Source organism: Aplidium turbinatum, chromosome 8, assembly GCF_918807975.1.
Source record: "Aplidium turbinatum chromosome 8, kaAplTurb1.1, whole genome shotgun sequence".
NCBI lineage: Eukaryota > Metazoa > Chordata > Ascidiacea > Aplousobranchia > Polyclinidae > Aplidium > Aplidium turbinatum.
The window spans coordinates 10,092,779-10,104,084 of record NC_137479.1 but is presented as its reverse complement, the minus strand read 5'-3'; the positions used below and the strand labels follow the sequence as shown (position 1 = coordinate 10,104,084).

Genomic DNA, 11,306 nt, shown 5'->3' with positions numbered 1-11,306 from the left:
ACAAATTAGGTAAATTCTACTGCATAATGTTGGCAATAATTTTTTCACATAAAAAGATGCTAATTTTAAAGCGCATGTGTAAAGAAATAAATGTGGTTCATAACTTGATACCACCATACCGGTATATGAAAGGTTTTGTGACAATGCTTAAAAGTACCGGTATCTCAAAAGTTTATTGTGGCATCTGATTTGTTGACCTGAAACAAAATGTGTTACTCCAGTTATTTTATTAATTTGTTGCAGATATATAAGTCTGACACCTGTATAGCACAGATAATCAGTGAAAATGGCAGCAGTTGCAGAGCGTGTGGATAATCTTATTGCAAAAAATAAAGTGATGGTTTTCTCGAAGTCATACTGCCCTTACTGTAAGATGGCCAAAGACGCTCTTAAGAGTAAGTACTTTCCTTAGTGTACTGTTAACGTCTTCAGGTTGCTGCAGCAGGTGAAGTTTATTAACCAATCAGAAGACAAGATTTAAATCAGCTGATAGCAGTCATGTGACTCTTGTACGTGACATTGTGAACATTCTTAAAACATTTCTGATAGCAAATTATCGGTAAGTGAACATTTCACTATTTGACAGCATGGCCTAGCAGTTTGCGGGTTAAGAAGTAGTCATTTCGATGACATGGGTTTGATTCCCTGCCCTGCTATTACACTTTTTTCTTCTGTTATTTCCAAACAAAGTTCAAAGCATCAATCAATTATCTGGCTGAGTGGCGAGTGCTAGAACAGTGACACTAGCAGCAGTTAGCTGGTTGTCCTATGGTTAAAATGTTTGCCGGTCAAAACAACCCATCTGTGCAGCGACCTACAGATTACAAATAAGTCTACAGTTACTATGGTTCTGAAGCCTAGTTGCTTTCATGTAACCTACTTGATAAGCTTCCAATGGTAATTTTAATACTCCAATAAAGTTTTTATACGTTGGATTTTCATAGTGTTGTCTTTGTTATTACAGACAAAATTGGTTAGTCATCATATACCTTCTATATTCAAGATGTGTTGTCACGCTTATCCATTTAACCAATTTGCTCAAGAAAATTATCGTTTATAATATAGGTGTTTTTGGTAGAAATGTGTGTGTAATAACTCAGTTGCAATGGGTATAATATAATAGCTGTGTGATACAATCCTACAACTGTTTACATGTATTATATAGTTGATTTTAGGAGAGTTGTTATGCAACATAGTGTCAGCATAGCATGTTGTATGATCAAACCATTTTTTGCAAACTCCTGAAATTGGAATTCCTGCTTTATGTCAAGCTCTGACCACTGTTCTTTTCTTTCAAAGCTGTTGTTTTTAGCTCTGAAGCTGCTACATGGCTATGCGTGTTGGCAACAAAGTCTATGTCTTGCACATGAGATTACAATCACTTGTACTGTTTTTGAACACTTTCATCTGTCTGGTTTGGTTACCTTAGCACTACACTTTCTTTTTGAATTATTTTATGCGACAAAAAATATTTTCTTCTTTTGCTAAACAGTAAATGTTGTCGCGTGACTTATTTCCTTTGCTTGTGAACGTCTGGCTGAAGGCAAATATACTATTAAATGAATGACTTACGCAAGAAGTTAATCCTGATACCATTATCCGATTTATTCCATTAAGTCAAAGGCTATACAATTATTTGAAGGTTTTACTCAACATTAGATACTACAGTATATAGGATTTGGTCAGAGGTGGGCACCCGCTACTTTTAAAGTAGCGCGCTACCCGCTACCGCTACTTGGGCCAAAGTAGCGCACGCTACCGCTACCAATTTACAAAAGTAGCGCGCTACTCGCTACCGCTACTCGGGCCAAAGTAGCGCGCGCTACCGCTACTTTTGTCTAAAATGACACTAGGAAACACTCAAGTCCCTAGTGACGCAAAAATGACCTTGAAAACGAATGTTATCATTCGTTTACGCTGTCATTTTAACGTCGTTATAGAAAACACATTCTAAGGGAAATTTATTGTTACGCATCAGGGATATCTAGAACAAGGTTGTTCTAGATATCGTTGTTCTAGATATCCCTGTTACGCATCTTTCAAAAACACGAGCATTTCAAAATGAGAGTCTTTAAGTCTTGCCCGCTTTCGCTTAAGCACATCTTTTCCAACAGAGAAAAGTCTCTCCACCGCAGCACTGGAAGGAATGGGAGTGTTGTATTTAATGAACAGGTAGGCTAGCCTATGTTTTAACTCGGTATTCAAAAAGCTCAAGGACTTGCTCCTGTCCGTAAAAAAGGCGTCCACAATTGCTGCTTCCTTCTGCACCGACGTTTCACGGAATGGCGCCAACACACCAAAAAATTCATCCTCGGAGTCGTGACTGGTGTTGGTGTCACTCTTCTCGGTAACAACCTGGCTTGCTGTCTCCCGCAACAGTTGACGCAACGACCGAAACTTTGCAACCAAACCGATTATATAGCTGCTTGACCACGCTCAACAGTCGAATTACATCTGTCTTGACTTTTTCATGCAGTGCGTCAGCATCATCCGTGGAAACGTAGTGCAGAAATTGTAGCCACGACGTCTTGAAGGAGGGATGAAGACATGATGCCATAACGCATTTCATGTTGTTGAAGCTCTTGTTGAATCGTTTCTTCACCCCTTCAAGGACTTTCACTTTCAACTCCTCACAGGTCACAAGATCACTGATCTCGGTCAAATTTTTCTCGCAAATTGTGATGGTTGGAAGCAAGACTCCGTAATATGCCTTGGACTCGCCCTGAAGAATGTCTAAAGCCTGGCAGATAGGCTTCATCACACGGAGATATTCGCTGAAGAAGTTGACGTCAGCTAAAAAAGACCAAAACTTTGCAACCAAGTCGATTATATAGCTGCTTGACCACGCTAGTATTGCAAAAAACAAGCATTTTTTTCAATTTAAATTAAAAAGTAGCGGGAGTGCGACCGAAAAAAAGTAGCGCCTCTCCCGCTACCGCTACTTTGGAAAAAAAATAGCGCCGCTACTGCTGCCGCTACTCCAGCTAAAAAGTAGCGCCGCTACCGCTACTTTTACCAACAAAGTAGCGCGCAACTGCCCACCTCTGGATTTGGTAATTGGGATTTTGATGCAATAGAATGATTGATGTGTTTTGACAGTATATGCAATTCTGGCATTCCAGTTATATATTCTCTTTGTGGTATTTTAATCATGCCTTTTTGGGTGTTATTTATGAAAGAAAGCCATATCCTTATTCCATGATGGTTTGAGCTTCTAAACTTCAAAGTAACTTGGCTACTCAAGCAAAATTGTTTCAAGAAAGTGTAAAATTAAGTAAGAACGTTTCTACCTAAATTGATCGTTTTACTTGGTTTTTCTTTGGATATGATGAAACTTTTTTTTGCAGATATGTTTTGTATTGTGGGTCGTGGTTCTACTGTATTTGCTAATTTTAAAGTTATAAGACTAGTTCTTGTTTTGTCGTATTTCAAACTTAGCCTTTATTTGTATTATTTCAGAAACTGGTGAAGCATATGAAGTTTTGGAGCTAGAAAATGACAAAGATGTAGATGCTATTCAAGATTATCTTCTGAAGAAAACTGGGGCCAGAAGTGTTCCAAGGGTTTTCATTAGTGGAAATTGCATCGGCGGAGGAAGTGAAACACAACAGCTTCAAAAGCAAGGAAAGCTTAAAGCTTTGATCAATCAATAAATATTAATTTATTTTATGAAATGATGAGGAACAAAAGCGCTTGATTAATTTGCGTTAGCTTCTCTGTAATTTTGATTCAACATTCTCATTAGTTAAACAACTGCAAACGTTGAATCAATGAAACAAATGTTGATTTTTTGTTTGGGTTGAAAAATTACTTATATACATTGATAATGAAATATTAGATCTTTGTTAGACAATTCGTTCGCTTTGTGTGCTGTGTTATAAGTGTATCAAAACAAAACAAGTTTAGCAAAGAAAATTCCAAGTGTCATAAGCTTTGGTCATAAACATAAACTGGGTCATAAACTGTACATGCAATGAATAGTGACAGTTTGAATTATGTTATATTGAAACTGATCCATAACTACAATTTTAACTGGACAGAATCGCCACTAAACATTACGAACTCTCGCAAGTGGAATATATTTACGTTGAACATGAAAAGACTGTTTACCATATCCGGTTACAATTCAGAGGGATCTGTGGCAGGCAGAAATGCTTCAATTATTTGGTTGAATTTGAAGTAAAAATACCGTTAAACTTGATTGTAGAACTTGATTAATTTGTTTACTTGTTCAGTAATATAATTTACGAATTCTTTTACTTCTGTAATTATATCAAATGGATGTCAGTAGTTAACCGTAGTGAGACTGGAGCTGTATAAGTTAGTAGCGTAAGTTTTAAGCAACACATTTTTGATATATTCTATATCATCCTTCTGGATAGGTGGCTAACTTAGTTGGTTTTGGGAGAGTGAAGTATTTCTCGTAGATTTTTTCACAACTTTTAACAAAATTATGCATCATTTATTTAGAAAAACTGAAAGATGGAATATAAGATCTTCAACTAATTTGAATGTTTGTGTGTAAGTAATTAATGAACACAATTTAACAAGGAGCGTCTTTTGTTTTCCTTCAGTTGGTTTATAATTATGGTCTACGCATGTTTCTTGTCCAAGCACCCAGCTTATTTGAACCATACTTCCAGCATATTGTGAAAGCGGAAGTAGTAGAATATTAGGCCTATGCCTTCATTTGCTATATTGCAACCAGATTGCACAGTCTTTTACAGGAAACATTTTTTGAAACAAATCTTTCTTATTTTTATGTTAACATTATGAATAAGCTTTTTGTATTTTTGTCTTTATGTTTGGGTAAAAGATACTATTTGCACGATCAAACTAGCACACTCTGCATGACGCAGGTTCTCATCACGATTGTCATGTTTTTATTTTTGCCCTCGAAAAACTACGTCTAATAACCAAGAAAAGTTCATTAGTCTACTTGCACTGTCATGTCGCTCTTAAAGTAAATCTTAGAATAAAAATCCGTCACTAAGCCAATTCAAGTTTTCCCATTTTTTGTAATGTCACGTACAGGAACAAGAATTTTATAAGTATTTAAGAATCCCCTTTGTTTTCGCCGCTCAACCTGTCTACTTGGTGTTTTCAGTATTGATTTCAATATCGTTAATTCGTTATACCAAATCTCATCAGTTGAAATATGAACGATCGGCACAGATTATCATGACGAGAAAAGCAGTCACAGATTCATTACGATGATCGCTTCACGAACGTCCAGTTGCAGTCTCATGTGAACTAACTTATATGCAACAGTGAGGGGTTTTTCAGCGATTTGTATATCGTTGTTTCGATTGGTGTTCTTGTATCTGTTTCAAGTTGCTTGCATTTATTGCTTGAGATTGGCATCAAATTTGTAACGTATTAATTGTATTGTAAATGCACGATTGTGAAGTTCTTGCTTTTGACTCGGCAAAAATCTGTACCTGCAGTGTCATTTCTTACGAAATTTATGCAATTAAACGGCTTGTGAATTTTGTCATCCGCATATAAGATAAAAATATCATAGAAAGACACAATAACAAATGTTGCAGGTGAGTTATGCATGTGATGAGCTATATATTGCACTGTAGCCTATAACAGGCTAGTTCTATATTTAACTACATTATACATCATCTGACATAGTACGGTAAGTGTTTCGGGACAAAAACATTTTCAGCTGAAGGAATTCATAACCTGCCATTTTTTCGTGATGTGTTTTCATGCTAGATTATATACAGTAACATGAATCTCTAGCTAAAATATTTCCCACTCGTTTCGTGTTATCAGACAGTGGCCTAATGAATAAAATTTATGTAGCAACTGTACAATTTGTGTATTTTTTAAAGTCAGTTTGAAGTAGCCTAGTTGTTCGCCCCGTTAGCTCGGTGGTTACGCGCCCAACTCAACATCAAACGGCTCTGGTTTGGCTGTCGGGGTGTGCGCTTGAGCAACAAATTTCAGGATTGATCTCCATTCAGCGATACCAAGTGGATGGAATAATTCTCTGCAACAAGCGGAAATTTCACCCTGTCGATCTCGGTAACCGGGCCTGAATCATTGGTTCAAAGCCTTTACAAGTAGGCTACATAATTATGTGAAACCGCCAGGATTAAGCTTTCAAAGAAGCTTTTCCAGTCCGAGAATAAAGATCAAATCAATGAGAGTGTTCAATGCCCAGCAGAGCGAATTATTTCACAATGTAGCACATGACTGGGGAACTGTGTTCCGAAAGCTAGTGCAAACCGCTTTTACCACAACAAACTCGCAACATCAGGCTAAAATAGGTTAGTAACTATAGACTGACATTGTAATCATGCTTCTAAAAGCGAAACTCAATCTGTTGCAGACCGAATTATACCAACTATAGTTACAGTAGAACTCGGTTAATCCGGATTCGATTTGACCGGCGATTCCATCCGGATTAGGCGAAGATCCGGATTAACCGATGACGGTTTTTATCAAGCCTGACGTTACCTAGATAGAAGGGTATCGGTAAAAATCACCGAAATTGAACGCATTAGTGTGGTCAATTCCGAGACGCGCGATCACCATATTAGCGATAGAATTCTTTTGAAATGCAGTAGCCTATGCATGTAAAACGATTGTATTTGTAGACTCTGCGTCTAACGCAAGAACACACTGGCAAAAGTTATATCTTCAGACATGCGTGTCGGAATAATCTGTAGTCACTCAAAACTTTTGAAAACAGTTACGGAAGACGAGTTTCTTTGGAAAACTTACAAAAAATCAAACAAAGTCTTCCATTGGAAAAACATCACCGACATACCGCCGAAAATTCCACCGACATCTTTTCAAGTTACAGTACGAGTTTGGGCATTTGCGCATAAATTTTGTGTTAGGAGGGATTACTGTTCATGAAAAGAAGAAATCCGCAATAATTTAGTGCGTCACATTAACGGAACAATAGATAAGAAATTTCTCGCAATAAGCCACGTTACGTTTTAGCATAAAATGGCAAAACTGTCGGGAAAATCCGGATAAAGCGATAGAGAAAGCGCAACTTTTGTCCGGAATAGGCGAAGATCCGGATTAAATAATCCGGATAATCCGAAGCTGTTTCTTAAGAAAAAGATTACAAATCATTTGTACTTCCAGTTTCATCCGGATTAGGCGAAGATCCGGATTAACCGAATCCGGATTAACCGAGTTCTACTGTATTATTAATCTGAACAGGCTGTTTTATTGGGATTACCAGAAAGTTCTAATAAAATGTATGAATATTGTAGGCTACAAATTATGAAGATGCAGGCTACGCTGCAAGTCTTACGTAGGCTACTAAGAAAGTAGATTAGTTCAGGTTTGTGAAACATGTTTCATAATTTCAATCAAAATTACGTCTCTAACTAGTGTCGTTGGACAAAGAATATTGATCTAATTCTAATGAACAAATGACCGAAGTCTAAGCAAAAAAAGAAGCAACTGTCAAACAGCATTTCATGATAAACGCACTGTCAATTATAATGCATTCGTCTGTATGGAGATGAAGTCTCTAAAATCCAGAGATGTAGCCTACGTATACGCCGCAAATTCTACCCCGTAGACTTTTTGTTTACGCTAACGCTTGCGGTCACTTTTTTTGGATAGTTGTCGCTTGAGGCTACGCCGTAAAGTTTTCGCGGTTTTTTAGCGCATAGCGTCAACGCATACTTTTTAATGTCTTAGCTGTTGCATGCCTTTTTTTTATCAAACTTTTCAAACTTTGAATAAGTTGAAAGAATGTTTTCAATGGGCAAGACATATTGAAACCAAAACGCAGCAAAATGTCAGATCTCAGATGAACACTTTCAAATGCTTGTGTTTCTTTGTGGAAATTCAAAATAAAACTTGTTTGTTTCGAGTGGTTTATACCGTGTGAATGTTTGGCATCTAGGAAACAAAATGAGTTTACGCTAGTGTATACGCTGACGCCGCCAACTTTTACTTTTACAAGTTACGTTGACGCATACGGCGTAAAGGTTTTTCAAACTATATTTTGTATGCGCGTACGTCACTCACTGCTAAAATCCTGCAGCGGCATCTGTTGATTCAAGAAAATTAGCTGATAATATAGATTAATCAAGAAAGTTAAAACCTAGTGACTGACTGGCAGTTTAGAATCTGGGTTTACATGACCTGAAATTCCTTTGATTCTTTCCTTCGTTAGACTGCCAGTTGACATCATAAACCGTTTCGTTTGCATGGTAGCCTATGGGAAGGTAAACACAAAAACTACCTAGGCTACCGTACCTAAATGATCCCTACAAATTAACAGAAGACGTCGCTGAATTTTTATGAAATCACCGAACCGGTCGTCTCCGAAAAAGACTGTCTTCGAATTGAGACATCTCCGAAAAGCCCCTGACCGAGATTTAACAGGCCAGTTCCCAAAAGTATCTTTAACATTTGTCACACGGTTTGGAGATTTTAAAGATTACAAAAATGAGCTTCATCGTTTGGTTTACATTCTTATTTAATCTGCTTGCGGACAGGCCCGGATTTAGGGGGGGCAGTTGCCTCGGGCCCCCCGACTTTTGAAGGGGCCCCCTTATGTGGAAAAAAATGTGATTTTGTGCTATTTTTTCCTTTTGGCCTTTAAAGTTTCTGCAAAATGCTGTGCAGTACTAGACTGATGCTACTGTAGACGTAGAGGTGTTTTTTCGCGCCGTAGGCTTGAAAAAAATTTTTGCACAGGGGCCCCCCGATCTAAAAGTGCCCCGGGCCCCCCCATCAGCTAAATCCGGCCCTGCTTGCGGAGAATATCCCTGATTTATCTTAATTAAAATAGAATTGTGAGGAAACGTTGAACTCAAGCAGCTTGACCTAAGTTACAATAAAAATTCACATTTTACAATTTAAACTTGACATTTCACAGAAGCGTATTGAAATAAGTAAATAAACACTTGAAAAATCACTCGAGAAAATTATCTTTATCTAAAAGTCAAAATTGATTGTGAAGGCAGATATCATATTTCAAATCAGCCTATCAATTGGCCTGTGGGTAAACTGACTGCAAACGTTTTTTTAAGTTCATGAAAGTCGTTTATAAAAATGTTTAGAGTACCGTATTGATTGATTGAATCTTTATCTTCGGACTGGGAAAGTTTCTTGCAGAGCTTAATCCTAGCAGTTTCGCATAGGCCTACTTGTAGGGGAAGGTCGGGGCCTATGAGCATATTGGGTCCTATGATCCACCCCTCTATTTTTTTAAATAAAAAGTTTTGCCACTCCGTTTCAGTCGAGATCTTTTCTTCATGCTTGAATGCATTTCCCATAATTGCCAGGACAATCTCCTGCGAGAATTCGAAGCGAAAGGAGGGTTTCTTTATTTTTATGTTGAAAAAGTAAATTTTGAGGGGTTCGGAAATTTTACTATAACTTCCTAGTTTTTCAACAGATATTCAAATGGTTTAATTTGGTGACAAGTAGGGGAAGTAGGGGACCTATGGAACCAAATTCAGATTTTTTGAAATTTAGCGATACATGTCAGCACACGTTGGCCAAAGCAGTGTTTTTCTAATACTGCAGTCCACGCTCTACCTAACTGCAAAAAATAAGAATATTTCAATAACTATTTGTTATATTTTTTTGTATATTTAAAACGTGACAAGTGTTCCATAGGTCCCCACGGATGGGGACCTATGGGACATGGTCGGGGACCTATGGGACACGCATTTTTAGAAAAATATTGTTAAAGGTGCTGTACAATTAACTTGATTTTTACTTTTAATATCACTGTTTCTTCTGTTTATTAGAGCGTACAGAGATTTTGCAACAATAGGTTGTAATTACTGGACAATAAATGCACAAAATAAAACCAAAAGTGAAGAGTATTATTTTGTCAGTTACAGATTTACAATCCATAATGTGCAAGATTTCCTTCAAACTTAAAAATTCTAGACAGACGTTTTGTAGCAGCACAAGGTATTGGCGCAGACAGAATACGGACGATGTCAGCACCTTTTACTGATGCCAGGTCATCTTCCTCTGGAAACAAAAAACCACCCGTAATCTTCTGAGAGCGCTTCATATATTTGACATCAAAATCACCATCATCATCTGGTCCATCTGTAATAACCGGTATAAAATTTTGGTGTCGTTTTCCGTTTGTGAATACCTTCACGATAATGTGATCGCCAACTTTTACAAGATCTGCAAACGACTCTTGGCCACAATCTTCTGCAGTTTGCCTTTCCTGGTAATCGCTGTCTTCACCGCTTGATGATTCCTCATCATATTCAGTGTCGGAATGGAGAGACATGGCCAGATCACTGTCGCTACTGGAAGAGAGCTGTTGTGCTCGTTTAGTAAGCACTGACACTTTGGCTCGATTAGAAGACACTGGTACTTTTTTCTTTCGCAGTGATGAAATCCTTTCTTTCTCTGGAGTGTCAGTGATGATGGCTGTTTTTGATTTCGTTCTGGTACTTCGCTTTGCTGTGGATGACACTCTCGGATAAGGCAGAATAGACGTTAGGAGATTTTCGTCATCAATTTCAACATCGGTTGCCCAAATGCCATCGGATAAATTATTAGCAGGAATTCCTTTCTCAAGTGGAATGTCAGTGACAACTGAAGGCAAAAAAACATCATCTGGGAAAATATCTGGATTGAAAGGATATATTCCCGTAGCTCTAAAAGAAGAAACAATGTTTTGAATTGAGAAAGCTCTGGCAAAAGCTTGCCCAGACATTTCGGCTGTCTCGTAAATAGTAACTGGGCGTCCACTGTGCTGGCTCAACCACGAGTCGATAAAAGAGCCATAATATTTTTTAAAAGGGCCGTACACACAAACATCCGGAGACTGCAGCTTGTGGCTACAATGCGGTGGGAAAGTAAGCAACGATAACCCGTTTTCTTTGGCAATGTCAATAGCTTCTAGAGAAATATGGCTAACATGGTTATCCATTAAAAGCACTTCAGGTTTGCTTTTCGAGATGTTCATATGTTCAATAAAATGAGCTAAAGCTTGTGGAAATAATTCGCTATTCATCCTTCCGGAGTTACATGCCAATCCAAGGCATCCCGGAGGAGCACCTTTCAACATACGACCTTGAAAATGAACCCTGGGAAATATGTAGACAGGAGGAAGAGCATGTCCTGTAGCGCTAATGCAACAGCACATGGTCACATTAACGCCACGTTCGGCAGAAGAAATTCGGCTGACTTGCTTCATGCCTTTCTCTGCAACCAGAGCTCACAACAGTGGACATGCCAGTTTCATCTAAATTAAAAATATTTTGAGGAGGAACAGAGCTAAGACCACGGAACAATACTTCTTTTAAGTTTTCAAAGAACGTATTTACAGCAAT

General features: G+C 38.0%; 1 protein-coding gene across 1 annotated transcript; it reads left to right on the top strand.

The window, feature by feature from the left end:
* The first annotated feature begins 250 nt into the window (after window positions 1–250).
* Window positions 251–5,494, top strand: LOC145775891 (uncharacterized). The gene is made up of 2 exons (XM_082587284.1): window positions 251–395; window positions 3,460–5,494. The coding sequence occupies exons 1-2, from the start codon at window positions 287–289 to the stop codon at window positions 3,651–3,653; spliced, it is 303 nt and encodes a 100-aa protein (XP_082443410.1). The 5' UTR covers window positions 251–286; the 3' UTR covers window positions 3,654–5,494.
* The last annotated feature ends 5,812 nt before the right edge of the window (window positions 5,495–11,306 follow it).

What these genes read in the sequence shown, in the direction of transcription:
- LOC145775891 (XM_082587284.1), top strand. Translation starts at nt 287, where the DNA reads ATGGCAGCAGTTGCAGAGCGTGTGGATAATCTTATTGCAAAAAATAAA. An exon ending in GGCCAAAGACGCTCTTAAGA is followed by an intron (nt 396 to 3,459) that starts GTAAGTACTTTC and finishes GTATTATTTCAG; the next exon opens with AAACTGGTGAAGCATATGAA.